The sequence below is a fragment of the Hevea brasiliensis genome, chromosome 16 (genome assembly GCF_030052815.1).
Source record: "Hevea brasiliensis isolate MT/VB/25A 57/8 chromosome 16, ASM3005281v1, whole genome shotgun sequence".
NCBI classification, from domain to species: Eukaryota; Viridiplantae; Streptophyta; class Magnoliopsida; order Malpighiales; family Euphorbiaceae; genus Hevea; species Hevea brasiliensis.
Window position 1 is genome coordinate 50194067 of NC_079508.1, and position 17575 is coordinate 50211641.

General features: G+C 34.6%; 2 protein-coding genes across 6 annotated transcripts; both read left to right on the forward strand.

Moving 5' to 3' along the window:
• Positions 1–11661, forward strand: LOC110647558 (UDP-sugar pyrophosphorylase). Of its 5 annotated transcripts, XM_021801459.2 has the most exons (21): positions 1–158; positions 251–350; positions 444–548; positions 1345–1461; positions 1700–1840; positions 2721–2820; positions 3520–3647; positions 3738–3809; positions 3897–3961; positions 4352–4412; positions 4528–4645; positions 5203–5327; positions 6002–6078; positions 6307–6412; positions 6536–6595; positions 7685–7765; positions 7874–8113; positions 8515–9444; positions 9968–10294; positions 10990–11079; positions 11391–11661. In XM_021801459.2, exons 2-18 carry the CDS (start codon positions 255–257, stop codon positions 8680–8682), a joined length of 1860 nt encoding a protein of 619 aa, XP_021657151.2. In that variant the 5' UTR covers positions 1–158; positions 251–254; the 3' UTR covers positions 8683–9444; positions 9968–10294; positions 10990–11079; positions 11391–11661. The 5 variants fall into 5 exon arrangements, with proteins under 5 accessions (XP_021657151.2, XP_057993379.1, XP_057993382.1 ...); XM_058137397.1 differs by having other exon boundaries at positions 14–350; positions 10942–11079; XM_058137396.1 differs by lacking the exon at positions 10990–11079 and having other exon boundaries at positions 13–350; positions 8515–8684.
• A 3710-nt stretch (positions 11662–15371) lies between these two features.
• Positions 15372–16149, forward strand: LOC110647559 (probable calcium-binding protein CML44). Its single transcript, XM_021801463.2, has one exon. The coding sequence runs from the start codon at positions 15466–15468 to the stop codon at positions 15919–15921; it is 456 nt and encodes a 151-aa protein (XP_021657155.1). The 5' UTR covers positions 15372–15465; the 3' UTR covers positions 15922–16149.
• Positions 16150–17575: the final 1426 nt, after the last annotated feature.

Consider the following 17575-nt stretch of genomic DNA (forward strand, 5'->3'; position numbering starts at 1 on the left):
GCTATTGAACCGACCACAGTGAAAGTGGACCTCAAAACGGAACTAACGGTTGGTATCTGGTGCGTTCTGGTGGCCAGTCAGCATTTCCGTGATAGATTTAGAGATCCACATGATAAGCTGGAGCATCGGCCTCTTTCACGTAATTTCGAACTCTCCTCGTACGTATCTCTTGATAATTCCTATAACTATAAGCTTCTTTCTCTCGCTGATCGGATACTACCATAGACTAACCCAATCACACTCTCCACAGAATAATGGAATCGGCCACCCAAGCTCTCTCCAAGCTAAATATCAATGGCGATTCCGTTCCCAATTTACAGAAAAACCTCAGCCTCTTCTCCCCTGAGCAGGTATTTGTTTTGTTTTCTTTTGTATGCGAATGCGTTTAATTGTTTTGGTTTTTGCTGGAATTGATGGTGGTGGTGCTGGTGCTGACTTGACAGATTGAACTGGCGAAGATGTTAGTGGAGATGGGGCAGAGTCATCTGTTTCAGCATTGGCCTGAGCCTGGTGTTGATGATGAGGAGAAGAAAGCTTTCTTTGATCAGGTTTCATTTTATATTCTTGAGATTCTATTGAGATTTTGTGTTACTTAATGGAGTTATTTCTTGTTAATGTTGTCTCCATGTGTGTGGATGCGGATCTGTTGATAAGAAAAAAGGGGTTGGTTAGGAATTGGGGCAGTGGTTCCTGGTGAAGAATTGGAGCGGTGGGATGTGAAATGTGAATCTATGGTGTTTCTTTTCGAACCAATTGTTTTATAGTTTAATTTGCAATTGTTAGGGCGCAAATCAGCAATGATACAGCTGTGAACATAACCGGATTGAAAATAACTTCAGTGTTATGCAAACTAAAATTAGAATGAGACCATGATCGAAGATTAGAACTTTTTTCCCCTTTTAATGAGTGAAGGAAAAAGGGGAAAAAAGAGAAAAAGTAAAAAGGAAATTCAAGAGCATGGATGTAGGACGAAAAATTTACTAGTATCAGGTGCTATATGGTTATATCTAACTGAACCAGTGGCAATTTTTTTTTTAATTTTTTATTTTTATGGGGTCGTTGAAACCATTCAATTTAAATTACATATATTGCATTTTTTTTTGCTCTAAGTGGGTTATATCAGTACAATTAGATTAAAACCCCACCCCACCCTCATTCCCAGTCCCTCAAAAAGAAAAGAACTTGCCTTTTTCTCCTGTAACTTTTTTCACATAGGGATTGTGCACTTACAATTGATGTTATAGTGCCCAATCAATCCCGAGCTGCGCAGCTGGGTTGCATCTCTTCTCTTACACGTGGTTTTATTATTTATTAACCTTCATATCATGTGCTTGTTCCATCTAGGTGGCTCTGCTCAATTCAAGCTATCCTGGAGGTTTGGCATCATATATTAAAACAGCAAGAGAACTCTTAGCTGATTCAAAAGCAGGAAAGAACCCTTTTGATGGATTTACACCTTCTGTAAGTGAATACTTGACTTCATGTTTGTAACTTCGCAAATGTTTGTTCTTTGAGATGATTGATGATGCTGGGGGAATATTAGTTTGGCTATCTTGTTTACCACAGCTGCATTCTTCTATAAACTTTTGTTCTTTATGATCCATAGTTGATCATTTGCATATAACTATGGGCCTTTCTAAGCGTGTCATCTAAAAAATATATACATCAAATAGCTGATACATTGTTAATAATTTTTCAGGTTCCAATAGGAGAAAACCTGAATTTTGGTGATGAAAACTTTATCAAATTTGAGGAGGCAGGAGTTAGAGAAGCCCAGAATGCTGCATTTGTTCTAGTTGCAGGTGGGCTTGGGGAACGTCTTGGATACAATGGAATAAAGGTGATTAGTTGTTGTTCACTCACTATAAGGATAATTGCTAGTAATCTACCATCATGTATTAGTGTTAAGTCAATTTTTATATCTCGGTATTTTTTATTGTTGTGCTTATCTACTTGTACTACCTATTACTTAGTAGCTGGGAGAAGCTTCGCCAATTCTTTTTCCCATTGCCTCTGTTTAGGTTTAGTTCTCTATACATATATTCTCGCAGCCCTTGATTTACATAATATGGCAATTTATCCAGATCAATCATTTTTTCTCCTTTCGTTTTACATGGCTAACATTTCGATGCAAATATTTTGTTTTAGTTCTTAATATGAAATTGCTAGACTCTAATGCGTTTCTTCATTTCTCCAAACTAACTGGACATTATGTAATCATCAGCAAATGTACTCTTGGATATGCATTGTCAATTCATTCATGACCAAAAAAAGAAGAAAATAAGGTGATGCAGTATGGGAAGAAAATTCTATTTAGGAATTTTAATTATTATAGAATTAGGAAATTTAAAGATTAAAATTCCTAAATAGAATTTTCTTCCCATACTGCATCATACAGCCTATTGTTAACATGGCATAAGCCAACTATGATAAGAAATTCTTTTATGTTATCCCCAAGGTCCACACGCTAATAATTACCCTATCATATATGCTCTCACTTTTGATATGGAGTTTCTAAAAATTAAAAGTAAATTGGAAAAAAGAGAAGCAGAAACCTTAAGGGATGTTGAAAGGAGCTCTCAAAAATCAAAAGCTTGCCTATTTCTTGAAAGGATTGTAGTCAGTATCTTGGGAGTTGGGAAAAGTCATAGTGAAACCTCCTAACCTGCTTATAACTCTAAGTAACAATGAGTTTTAATAACTTTTTTACACATATGCAGGTGGCTCTTCCAATGGAAACTACAACAGGAACTTGTTTTCTGCAGCATTACATTGAGAGCATTCTGGCTCTTCAGGAAGCTAGCTGTAGACTGACACAAGGTCTGCTAACCGCAGCTTATTATTACATTATATGTACTGGCATTTGTGATGGGTTATATGCAATATGTATAAATTACGAGACATTCGTAGCAAAGTTGGAAAAGGCATAACACAGAGGAATAAAGGAAAAAAGAAATCAAAATACAATTGTCTAATACCTACGTACTGAAAAAGGGAAAAAAATTTAATTAGCAATACAATTTTAGATTTAAGAGGTCAAGGAAGAAGTCCTGAATTCTATTAATTTCAAATAAAGGGATCACTCTAAATCTACCAAACGATTTCCAAATTATTTCATTAGACAATGATTATTTTCTTGACCATTTGATCAAGCTTCTCAGAGAAATCAATCATAAGAAGGTCTGATATCAGAGGTACTTATTTCAGAACCTTGTTCTGTATCTTGAACTGTAGCAACTTAGTTTTCTGAGAAACGGGATAAAAGTAATGAGTTTATTAATCCTCACTGCACCAGATCTACTAGTGCAAATTATTTTAAATGTGTCACCTATGTAAAATGTCACACATTTGAGTGGCTCTTACATTAGTTTGAAACTTTTCGTAAATATTGCAGCCAAAATTGGCAACTGTTCAGCTTGCATACTATCTGCTTTTATAATATGAATTGCCTATCCTGGATCTCCTAAGTGAGGAAACATTTTGCATTTTTAAGTAATCTTGTTGCTTTTAAAACTGTAGGTAAATATGAAAGGGATATTCCTTTTGTTATCATGACATCTGATGATACACATGCGCGTACATTACAGCTTTTAGAATCAAATTCTTACTTTGGAATGAAACCATCACAAGTAAATCTTCTTAAGCAGGTACGGGATTACTAATTGGTGTATTATTGGACAGCTTGTTGGAGGTGTGTAATCACTGTATTGAAGTGTCAACTTTGCTGATTATTACAGGAAAAAGTAGCATGCTTAGAAGATAATGATGCCAGGCTTGCAGGGGATCCACAGAACAAGTACAGGATTCAGGTAGATATCTTGTATTTGATGTTAAACATAACTTTTGAGTTTTTGGATCATACTCTCTAAACCTTTTGACTTTTGTGTTTGTCATAGACCAAACCACATGGCCATGGTGATGTGCATTCACTTCTTTATTCTAGTGGCCTTCTTAATAAATGGTATGTCTCAATGCGTATCTAACTTGTGGAATTTTTTTTATGAGAAAACAAATTCAAGTTTATGCTTTTGTTTATTTTTTATCAGATCTTCATTATATGAACTTGCATATGTTTAATCTTGCACTCACTGTTTGGAATATTGCTAGAATCACTTATAACATAAGTAATTTAAAAGCCTCATCTCTCTTTTAATTTCTCTCTCATCTGAAGAATCAACTGATGGTATCTAATCTAGATTAATGGCATCGAGTGCACCCATTTGGTTTTTCCCATACCCATGCCCCATGCATAGTAAATACCATCATTGCATGACTTTCCTTTTACATGATCTTTGGTTTAGCTATCTGCAGTTTTGTCTTGATTTTAGTTGTGCTTGCATTACTCTTTCAGGATCGATGCTGGTTTGAGGTGGATTCTATTTTTCCAAGATACGAACGGGCTTCTATTCAAGGTTTGGTTGCCTGTTGCTTCATGGTTTTCGTCAATGTGTTCGCTAGTTTATTAATCTTATTATTATGGATGTGTTTGGCTGTAGAATAATTTTATTCCTACTTGTACTTGCGTAGGCAATTCCAGCTTCATTGGGTGTTAGTGCCACCAAACAATACCATGTTAACTCTCTTGCTGTTCCTCGGAAAGCTAAAGAAGCAATTGGAGGAATTACCAGGCTTACTCATGCTGATGGTATATAATCATTCTTTTTACCAAATTGATGTTGAATACAGATAACATTCTTTAGTAGGCCTGTTACAACAGCAAACTTGTGTCATGATTGCTTTACATGGATAATTTTTCTCAATGGGTTCTGGCCCCAAATTTAGAGGGGCTTTACTCGTGTCATTTGTTTTTTCTGCATCTTGTTCTCCTTCTTTGGTTTAGGGAGGTTTTTTTTTGGTTGGGGGGGTTGTGTTTTGTGCAAGAGTGGCATTGCTTGGTGAAATGGTAAAAGTTTTGGCCATGCCTTAATATCTGATTAATTCTGCTGTAGTACCATGCTACCATGCTATTATTTTTTCTCCACATGTTGCCTAATTATCAAAGGTGATGCTTCTTGTTGCTGCCATGAGATATACAGTCTCACGGTATTTATGTTAGACCTTCTGGATGCAGTTTTTGAACTTCTTAGAGATTTTAGCAAACTGACTGATGTGCATATTTATGTGCAGTTGCACACAATAACTATTAACTAATATATACTCTAGTATCGCTTTTTCACATTGCAAGTAAAATTGATATTTCAGGTCGGTCAATGGTGATTAACGTTGAATACAATCAGCTTGATCCTCTGCTTAGAGCGACTGGGCATCCTGATGGAGATGTCAACTGTGAGACAGGCTATTCTCCTTTCCCAGGAAATATAAACCAAGTAATTTTCTGACACAAATGTATTTTGTACTCATTATATCCTCAAAAGACATACACTAATAATTTTTCGCAAATATCTGCTAATGTTCTATATGACAGTGTCTTTACTCATCTAAAATTTCTGCTAATGTTTTATATAACGGTCTCATTATTCATTGCACAGTGATGCTAGGCATAATAGTTGCCAAATTCTTCACTGGCTGATATGGATTTCAGAAATATCTATTTGTCCCATTTCATGAACTGGATAGTTGGCTGCAATGGGGTATGATACATAGGAGAACTGTTTCACAGGATTCTCTAAATTTTTATCCTCTCTCCCTCCCCGCCATGATTGGAAGGATGTAACTAGTTTAATTATCTTTTAGACATACAAGCTGGGCATTGATGTTGATAAAATGAAAATCAACTATAGAAGTTGGTAAATGATTATTCTTAGAGTAAATGAGATGCCTCATATTTCATTGATGATGCAATGACAGATTTAGTAACATTATTAGGATGCCATTTTTCTTTAAAAAATATTTATACTGTAATTCATATGATGTATATGAGGTATTATTCAAATTGACTGCTGTTGTCATAATCTTAAGATGGTGATTATGCTATATATTGCAATGTGGTCAAATTGTTAAGTTTTTAGAATTTTGCTTTTAAAATCCTATTTCTTTGCAGTTGATTTTGGAACTTGGTCCTTATATTGAGGAGCTCAAGAAAACAGGAGGTGCTATTAAGGAGTTTGTTAACCCTAAGTAATGCTTTCTTCCGCTACTTGCTATTTGGGTGATAACGTCTTTGTATTTTGCTAAATAATAAATTTTGGGAACTTATCATTCTGGAATGATCATCCAATAGACTGATTCTAATTTACAGACATTAGTATGTGTGAACTTTATTTTAATTTTGCAACCTCTTATTACATAAGCAAGGAATTTAGGAATTCTTAATCAGGTCAGCTATTTTGTTCATACTTGCTGCAGATACAAAGATTCCAGCAAAACTTCATTCAAGTCTTCAACTCGGCTTGAATGTATGATGCAAGATTATCCAAAAACATTGCCCCCATCAGCAAGGGTTGGATTTACGGTAACTATTTTTTCCAAAGGAAGACAATTTTTAACTAATTTCCTTGGACCTGAGTGTATAGGTCTCTAAGTCTTTTATTACTGTTGTACTCATTGTTAAATCAGCTTTTACGTGTGTGCTTAGGTGATGAATACGTGGCTTGCTTATGCGCCTGTGAAGAGCAATCCTGAGGATGCTGCTAAGGTAATCCCTTCTTGGTAACCATATATTGTTCTTGTAGACAATTTTTAAAGTTTGGAATGTGTTGGTGAAGATCCAAAAATGGTTAAAAAGAAAATTTAGGAAGCCTTGAATGCGGTTGGTCTTCAAAGTTCATTTGAAGATGGAGAAAGCTCTGGAAAATTATATTAAAATTATTTCTTTTTACCATAGTGTTGGAATTGTTTGATCATGTTGTTTACATTATACCTTTTCTAATGGGTTGTGACATTGAGTGCGTCACTTTCTTTTCAACTTGTTTAGAAAATGATGTTGAATGTTTAAATAGGATTCTTAGGTATTTCTTTTTCTCTCTGATAATATTTGTGCCTAATACCTACTCCAGCAGCGTGCTGTTTATACCTGCTTAAGTTAAAGCTTAAACGTCAGAGTCATGGGCAGTTCTTGTACGGTAGAGTTGATGGTTCTTTTTTTTTCCATATATAGTTGACATAAGTGACATAATGTGTTCTAGATTTTTTAAATTTATTTACTTGATTGCACCCTTTTTCCAACTTTTCTATTTTAATTCTAATTTAATTACAGAGAAGCTACTAAAGATGATTCTCTAGTTATGTTCACCTTACTTGTAGGCGTCACTTATAGGTTCTCATTTCTGACTTAATTATTTGAAAATGAGTTGTATCTTCTGTCTAAACATGCAGTGAGATCATGAAACAAGTGAGGTCAGTAATTGAAATTACATGGTATGGCATCAATTCTTACAGTCACAGGTCAGTGTGTCACAGAGATTGCAATTTACCAGGGGAAATTTGATATTGGTACTCCCTGTATGGAGAAGTAATTGCTGGGCTGGCAGGTTTTTGGCACGTCCTGTCAGTGGCCTGAAGAAAGAGGGACAGTAATAAAACACTATCTTAAGGCAGAGTATATGTTGAGTGCTGAAGGCAAACCAATTATTACTTTTATATTAATTTTGAAATTTCTAAGTTCTTTTACATTTTATATTGTATTCTATCAGTGAATTGAAATGTTTCTGATTGTGGGGGAATAAAGTTCTGAGTTTAGGTTGCCATCTTCATTTTTTTTCTTATTTAATTGAATTTAATGAAGGTACCTAAGGGAAATCCATATCACAGTGCGACTTCTGGAGAAATGGCCATCTATCGTGCAAACAGCCTCATCCTCAGAAAGGTAAGTTGCTTCTCTCGGTATATGTAATTGGAACTTCTCACTCTCTCTTTCTCTAAATTTATTTTTATCTCTTCATACTGTCTCACTCTCTCAGTTTATCTGCTCTAGGTTGGTGTCAAAGTGGATGATCCAGTTCAACAGGTGTTCAATGGGCAAGAGGTGGAAGTGTGGCCTTGTATTACATGGAATCCAAAATGGGGATTGACATTTTCAGAGGTCAAAAGTAAAGTTAGTGGAAGTTGCTCCATCTCTCAAAGGTCTGTGATGGCCATTAAGGGTGTTAATGTCTTTTTAGAGGACCTTTCCTTGGATGGAGCTCTTGTGATTAAATCTGTTGATGAAGCAGAGGTATATCGACTCAAATATAGCAATTCTCCCATGTTTCTTTTCCTTTTGCTTTTCAAATAATTTTATTTTATGTTTTCTCTTGTACCTTGACAAGTTTTAAATTCTGCTACTCTTCCTTTAAAGTTGATAAAAAGTGGACTTTCTTGTTACATTGTTGTTAACACAAAGGTGTTTTGTTAAATTTTTTGAGTACCACATTCTTTTGGAATCAAAACACAATCCAGAGTAAAAAAAAGTTCATGTTCTTGACTCTGATTGCTCAATTGTACTTTAATTCCAAAATTATCAATTTATTTGATAATATTGTTCCCTATGTGGAAGTCAATATTTTGGCATGTCTTGAGAACTGATTCATGAGAAGACCATAACTTCTACAATTCTAATGACAAACCTTTAAACAGGTAAGAATAGGAGGTTCCTTGCGGAACAAAGGTTGGATCCTCGAAAATGTTGATTACAAAGATACTTCAGTACCTGAGGAGATAAGGATCAGGGGCTTCAGATTCAACAAAATCGAGCAGCTTGAGAAGCATTATAGTGAGCCTGGCAAGTTTGATTTGAAGGCCTGAAGGTGAATTTATACAAGAGATAACATCATCTCTATTCAAGTAAATTTTTTCCATGCTCAACCAATGTCTAAAGTCCAAACCAGTAATAAAGTTTCTTTTGTGCTTTTGTTATTAACATCGGACTAGAAATAGTTAGTATTTCTGTTGTTTTTCCAATTTATTAATTTATTTATTTTTGGGTTTCAAATTTCTTATTCATTTCTTTTTTTTTTGAAGGAATAACAAATAATACAAGAATATTGTTCAGCATAAAAAGCTTTTCCTACATTTAAATGAGGGCTATTCTGTGTTTTGTTAAGTCTACATGCACTTAAAACTTTGGATAAGTTAAGGCTCTACTGTTTTGGTCAAGATATAGAGCTAGTGAAAATTGCTTGTATTTTAGATGTCTCTAGCATGCATATAGGACTTGCTCCAAGTTCCATTTCTATTTTGGCCTTAGCAATGAGATTACAAAGGCTGGCTTTGTCGGCGGGCATGTGTGGGTTTACTCGATTGAGGGGAAAAAAAAGGTGAATGGACAACATTGGGGAAAAAGGCTACAATTTAGGTGCTAAATTTAGACACATTCCTTCTCTATATGATGCTTCATTTGAGCTTTGCCTTCTTACATGAAGAGGGTTATTCACCTTTTGCAAACTAAATGGGTATGACTTTTGCTACCAAATCATGATTCGGCTGTCTGTAACATGTCCTCTGTTGATTTTATCTTCATGTTCAATGCTAATGGAGCTCGAAGGTTATTCGGGTTGAAGAATGCAGGTTAGCTTGACTTAATCAATTACCATAATCAATTTTGTAATTTCGAGTTTAAAAAGAAATCTTTTTGACAAGAAAAATAGCAGCAACTTTCCTTGCTAATTTTGCTGGATGATTTCTTGATTTTATTAATTGATGTAAAAGCAGATAGTTAAATTATCTGTTAGGAAGTTATAAGATTAGTTAGTTTGTTGTACAGTAGTCATGAGAGGAGTTAGTTTGTTATTCAGTTTAGCTTTTGCACCTCTATTCTTCATTCTGTATATAAGCATTTGTACAATCAGTTATCAATCATAATAAAGATTCACTTCTTTCACACTTTTGCAATATGGTATCAAAGCAATTTTCTCTCAAAAACAATTATTCTCTCTTCATCTTCTTGATTTTCTTTCTTGTTCTCAAAGTTCTTTCTTCCTTACTTCTTGAAGTTCTTTCTCTTGAAAGTTGTCAATGGCTGTTAATTCCAGCCGTGATCATTTTCAGAATCCTTCTAATCCTTACTTTCTACATCCTAATGAAAATCCAGCCCTGGTGCTGGTTTCTCTAGTTTTCACTGGATCCAATTATCATTCATGGGCAAGGGCAATGAAGATGGCTTTGGCATCCAAGAAAAAACTTCAATTTGTTGATGGCACATTTACTACACCTCCTGCCAAAACTGATCCAATGTATTCTACTTGGGAGAGATGCAATGTGATAATGTTATTTGGATCTCTGTCACCTGCAATTGCCCAAAGTATTCTCTGGATTGATAGATATGTTGATGTGTGGAATGATTTGAAGGATAGGTTTTCTCAAGGGGATGTGATTTGTATATCAAATCTGCAAGAAGAAATTTACAGTTTTAAGCAAGGTGAGTTATCAATTACTAACTACTTTACTCATCTCAAGATTCTTTGGGATGAGTTGCCGAATTTTAGATCGATTCCCTCATGTTCTTGTGCTACACCTTTTACTTGTGGTGCTATTACTACTGTTCAGAATTATCAAAAGACTGATTATGTTAGAAGGTTTTTGAAATGATTGAATGGCCAGTTCTCACATGTAAAGTCCCAAATTATGATGATGGAGCCACTACATTCCATTAACAAAGTTTTCTATTTAGTAATTCAACAGGAAAGGCAAATGCCATCTGTTAGTAATTTGGAATCATAAGTGTTTGTCTGTCAGTAAGGCTGTTAAGTAAGAAAATAGTGGTTATGGGAATTGTGGCTCCTATAGAAGAGAGAATGACAATGTCAACAGTAACTTTGGGAATTCTAGTTCTTTTGGTGGAGGTCAATATAGCTCAAATGCTAGCACAGGACAATCAAATGGTCCTATTAAATTCTGTACCTATTGTGCAAGCAGAGATATACCATTGATACTTGTTATTGGAAGCATGGCTTTTCTCCAGGATTTAAGTTTAAAAACTTAAATCCTTCTGCTAATGTTGTGTATACTGAGATTATTTCACCTGCACCTACCAATGTTGTGTATACTGAGATCATTTCACCTCAGAGCAATATCAGAAGCTACTATCCTTGATTTAGGATCATTCTTTGACAGCACAACTTGTTCATTCCACCAACCAAATTACTACTCAACCATCCACATCCAATATTCAAGACCACAACCTTATTTCCAACCAATCATCAGGTAACCATTTTACTTTCCTCACCAAATCCTCTACTGATATTTGGATCTTAGACACAGGAGCTACTGACCACATTTGTTTTTCATTGTCAGCTTTTGCCACTTATAGAAAAATTAAACCTATTTCTATCAAATTACCCATTGGTGACCACGTTTTTGCTTTCATTTCTAGCACTATTCATTTTACTAATAACTTATATTTGGTAGATGTCCTTTATGTTCCAGCCTTTACATTCAACTTAATTTCTGTAACCAAACTCACATCTCTGCTACATTGTTATCTAATTTTTCAAAACTCTTATTGTTTCATTCAGGATCTGATTACTTGGAAGAGGATTGGTTTAGCTGAAGTTCAACAAGGGTTATATGTCTTACATCAATTGCCTTCACAATCTGTTCCAACGACAGCTTCAAATCTTACTGTCAATTCCTCTTTTCCCCCATTTGCTTTGTGGCATTATGGGCTTGCCTTCTAGCTCTAGAATTTCTGTTATAAATAAGATCTGTCCATTTGTTTCTTGTAATAATGTACCCCATACTTGTGACATTTGTCTCTTTGCTAAGCAAAAGAAACTTCCTTTTCCTCTGAGTACTTCTCATACTTTTGCTATATTTCAAATTGTTTATGTAGACATTTGGGGTCATTTTCAATCCCTTCTATTCATGGTCATAGATATTTCTTAACAATTGTTGATGATTTTTCTCAAAATACATAAATGAAGGCTAAATCAGAAACTAGAAATCTTATGCAATCCTTTGTCAATTTAGTTGAAAATCAGTTTAACACCGAGGTCAAAATAATTAGAAGTGACAATGGTTCTGAGTTTTTGATGATTGATTTTTACAATTCCAAAGGCATAATTCATCAAACCTCTTGTGTTGAGACACCTCAACAGAAAGGCATTGTTGAAAGGAAGCACGAACATATCCTTAACATGGCCAGAGCCTTACTTTTTGAATCTAGCCTTCCTAAATCTTTTTGGTGTTATGCTATTATGCATTTTTTTTTTTTTTTATCAATAGACTTCCCACTCCTATTCTTCAAGAGAAATCACCATTTGAACTCCTTCACAACTCTCTTCCTGATTATGCTGATCTCAAAGTATTTGGTTCCCTTTGCTTTGCTTTGCTTATACTCTTTCAGCTAACGAAACAAAATTTGATTCCAGGTCAAGGAAATGTGTCTTTTTGGATTACAAATTTGGCACAAAATGTTATGTTCTGATGAATCTTACTTCTAGGGAAATTTTTATTTCCAGAAATGTTCAATTCCATGAATCAATTTTTCTTTTTTTCTTCCCAACCAGTTCCTCCATGTCCACAACTCCATGATAACTTTGATATATACTACTCATCATCTATTAATGTTTTTGCATCTTACTTTAATTCTCTTGTTACCACTGTGTCTAATCCACAGCCTGATCTAAGAACCTCTACCAGGTCCAGAAGGCCTCCTACATACCTCTAAGACTACCATTGTAACCTTTCTTCAGCTACTGCCAATCCATCTTCATCAAGTATTAAATATCCTCTTTCTTCTGTTATTTTTTATACTAATCTTCCTTCTTCTCATTCCCATTTCATATTCTCCATTTCCACTACAATTGAGCCTAAATCTTACACTCAAGCTGTCAAACATGAGAACCGGAGACAGGCCATGGCTACTGAGATTGCTGCTCTTCAGCAGAATAACACTTGGTCCCTAGTTGATTTACCACCTGGTAAAGTCCCCATTGGATGCAAGTGGTTGTATAAAATCAAATACAAATCAGATGGTAGTATAGAGAGATTTAATGCTAGGCTTGTGGCAAAGGGTTATACTCAAACTGAAGGGGTGGATCATTTCGATACATTCTCCTCAGTAGCAAAAATGACTACCATCAGACTTCTTTTGGCCTTAGCTTCTATTCATAATTGGCATTTGCATCAGCTCGATGTTAACAATGCTTTCCTCCATGGGGATCTTAGTGAGAAGGTTTACATGGTGCTACCTCCTGGTTTTAAGTCTTCTAAATGAAATCAAGTATGTAAGCTGCAAGAGTCCTTGTATGGACTCAAGCAAGTTAGCAGGCAATGGTTTTCAAAGTTGTCCTAGGAACTTGTTAAGTGTGGTTATACACAATCCAAGTCAAATTACTCCTTATTTGTTAACAAAAATGGCACTTCTTTCACTGCAATTCTTGTGTATGTTGATGATGTCATTCTTATTGGAAATGAATTTCTTGAGATTTTGAGAATTAAACAGCTTCTTGATGACTCTTTTAAGATCAAGGGCTTGGGTACTTTGAAATTTTTCCTGGTTTTAGAAATAGCAAGATCCAAAGTAGGAATTTCTTTGTGCCAACACAAATATGCCTTGGAAATTCTCATTGACACTAGATATCTTTCTGCTAAGCCTGCTTCTACTCCAATGGACACACACCTCAAACTTGGTGTTAACACTGGAGATCCATTATCAGACTCTTCTTCTTATAGAAGACTTGCGGGAAGACTTCTTTATTTGACTATAACGAGGCCAGATATTTCTTTTGCTATGCAACAATTAAGTCAGTTTCTTGCCAAGCCTGCTAGTGTTCATCAACAAGCTCTACATGGAGTGCTTCACTATATCAAGCATTCTCCTGGCAGAGGCCTTTTCTTTCCATCATCCTCTACTATCCAGCTCAAGGCCTTTAGTGATTCTAACTGATCTGGTTGCATTGACACCCGCAGATCTATCACTGGTTATAGCGTTTATCTTGGTGAGTCATTGATTAACCGGAAATCCAAGAAACATAGTATTGTTTCTAAATCAAGCTCTGAAGCTGAGTATTGGGCACTTGCTGCTACTATTGTGAGCTAAAATGGATTGTTTATTTACTTGATGATCTTCAAATTTCACACAAGTTACCAGCTAATGTTTACTGTGATAACCAGTCAGCCTTACATATTGCTACTAATCCAACTTTTCATGAACGAACAAAACATATTGAGCTTGATTGTCATATTGTCCGTGAGAAAGTTCAATCTGGCCTCATTCATTTGCTTCTCGTTGCTTCCACTTCTCAATTGGCAGATATCTACACTAAGGCCCTTGCTGTTTCACCTTTTCAAACTTTAGTTGCCAAGTTGGGAATGATAGACATACATTCTTCAACTTGTGTGGGGGTATTAACTGCTGTAAAAGCAGATAGTTAAATTATCTATTAGGAAGTTATTAGTTAGTTTGTTATTCAATTTAGCCTTCCCTCCTCTATTCTTCATTCTGTATACAAGCATTTGTACAAACAGTTATCAATCATAATAAAGATTCATTTCTTTCATACTTTTGCAATTGCTTGGCTGTAGTATTACTGTGTAACAAAAAGACTTTCCAGGTTGCTGTAATTTTGTTTTGCTATAGAAAGGAACAAAAGCAGGGATCTCCATAAACGTTCTTGACTCGGCCAATGCAGCAGGGATTAATGGCTCTTCATAGCAGTGAAGAGTTTCAAATGACCCAACTGGAAATCTTGCTAATTATACCAAGGAATGGAGAAGGAAACAAAACCCAACCGACAAAAGAAACAAATATCCAAAACCAGCTGAATCCACGTGTCCTACCTCAATATCACCAAAGCATAGAACCATAAAGTCGGCCATTATTGGTGCTTCTGGACTTCACAAACACCTGCATGCAATGCATCTACAAAATGCCAAACCAAGGAACTAAATAGAACTTCCTTCTTGTGAACGAATACGGAACTTGCCAGATCTTCTAAAATGTTTTTACCTAACATCCACAAATTAAGATTAGGTATCCCTGTTTATCAGTGCCAAATGTCCCTTCTTCAATTGTATCAAGACAAGAATGCAACATCAAAGACCGCAAAAGATCAACATTTACACTTGATCTTCCTCGGTGCATGACATGGACACAGTTCCAACCAAATCTGGCTTTCTATTTTTGGAAGTTTGAGTGCATGTTTCTGAATTTTATTTTTAACCTTTTTTGATGAATTTTCTATTTAAATTTCATATTTTAGATATTTTTATTTGTAAATAATAAAATTGGTGCAATGACAATAAATTATCTTATTTTCTTTAGCCTAATTTTACCTTGCTTATTAAATGCGTTTAGAAAATAAGGAAAAAAAATTCGTCAATCTTCAGAAATTTATTTGTTGCATCCCGCGAAGTTTCTTGCAAACTTCCTTCAGCATATCCTTGATACGCAAAGGAAAGAATTAATGGCTGAGTTTGGCCCATGTCACTCTCCTACGTCCTCTCTCTCTCTCTCTCTCTCTCAGTCTCTCTCTCTATATATAGGACCCTGCAATATTAAAAATCAACTTAGCTATAGCTTATAGTCAATGGTATATACCAATTGCCAAATCATTCATTAGTGTTCTCTGGTGACTTCTCTGCAATATGTGTCCTCTCAAAGCCAAAGATTTGCACAGGATTTTCCAGAAGCTTGACAAAAATGGTGATGGTCTTTTGAGTTTAGATGAGCTTAATTGGCTTCTGGAGAGAATCGGGGTCAATTTCAGCCTGGAGGAGCTGGAGTCTTCGGTGGGAAAGTCGAGCCTCAACTTCGATGAGTTCTTATTATTTTACGATTCCATAACTAAGCAAAACGATGACAAGAATGAAATAGTGGAGGAGAAGGAAGAGCAGGACCTCGCTAAAGCGTTCAACGTGTTCGACCTTAATGGGGATGGCTTCATTTCTTGCGAGGAACTTCAAAGCGTGTTGGCAAGACTGGGATTGTGGGATGAGACGAGTGGAAAAGATTGTAGAAGTATGATTCATGTGTACGATACAAACTTGGATGGAGTTCTTGATTTTCAAGAATTCAAGAACATGATGTTGCATGCTAACTAGCCAGTAGATATTATCAATATCCAGCTTAATCTATCTGCTTTTAGCAGAGTTTTCTTGTCAGTTTCTTTCTCATTCTCACAGCAACAATCTGAATGCAATCTACATGTATATCTGCAGAATCTTTACTAGTGAATTTCTTGGATTAATTCATCAAGGAAAATTAAAACCCTTGTGCTGCGTGTGTATAATTTTATGAATCTTGAAATGAATTGGCTTCAATTTGATGAATCTTATTCTAAACACAGCTCTATTACTGTAGCAGACACAGCCGTGGACAAGTCATTTGGAGTTTTGCAGAAGGAAACTATGGGGTACGTTGCCGTACTGGTCAAAGTCCTCATGAGAGAAATATATATACTTTACTTCTATTGGTTTAAAGAAAATTTTCCGTATGCAAAACTTCTCTAACTACTTCTGTAACTGTCAGATATATACACCATTTTAGATCCCCTGTTTAGTATAATAATTTAAAAATAAATGATATATTTTCATATTTATAAAACAAAATTATAAATAAAAATTATATTCTTATGGAGTGTTTGGTGGCATGTTAATAAAGATAATTATGATCCTTGTAATTTTTTTTGTTTTTATAGATAGGGAGGAGAAATAAACATAAAAACTACAAAGTCGCTCTAACTACATTATGACGCAATAAAAAGCTAGCTCATAAGGTTGAGTATTCGATTCAAATCAAATTAAATTATTAAAACTGAATTATCAAATATTTAAAAAATTGAATCAAGTCGAAATGCATAAAAAATCGAATCAAATCGAGCTGCCCTAATTCAGTTCTATTTGAATCAATAAGTTTTTGGGTTTTGATAGGTTTTATTATTTAGACTTAATTTTTAAATTATTTGATCTGAATTTGATCTTGATTTGCATCTAATAGCCATTAATCAAAGAATGAAAGCAAATAATTTATAAATATAAAAACATATATAATACATAAATTTGCTATGATAATAAAATATTTCAGTTTAGTTCAGTTTAACTTATTTTTTTTCTCTCTAAAACTGTACTGAATCAAATTCTTAAAATTCAAAATAAAATTAAACCAAAATTTTGAATTAAAGCGATTCGATTTCATTTATTCAGTTCAAATCAAACAGTGTTCACTCCTCTTAACTCGGACAAGATAATATTTATAATTTATAATCTTTTATTAATATTATTTAGATTATTAAAACAACTAGATTAACTTTTAATTATAATTTATTTTTTTAGAAATTAAATAAATAATTATTCTCTTTAAAATAAAAAATACAAAATTAATATTTAATTTTAAATTTTTAAACCTTATACGAAACGCATCTTAAAGTTATCCCATGATTCGATATTTCAAACTCATATCCTCACAATGCTATTATTAATGGAGGTGATATTTTCTTGTAGAGTGATTAAACAATACATCCATTTTGAAATAATAGATAATGATGATTAATGGATAAAATCAGTCATGTTAAGATAAAATTGAAAAATATAATTGATGAAACTCACACGTCCAAGTTGGGTTTGGAAGGATCCATGGAATTTATTTGTAGCCACAGATTTGTTCAAAACGTTAGGCAAAACTCTTGATTTCCGAGTAACTCATGTGAATATGAAAGGTGAAGCATTTGGTTAATTTAATTTATTCAGTTTAAAATTT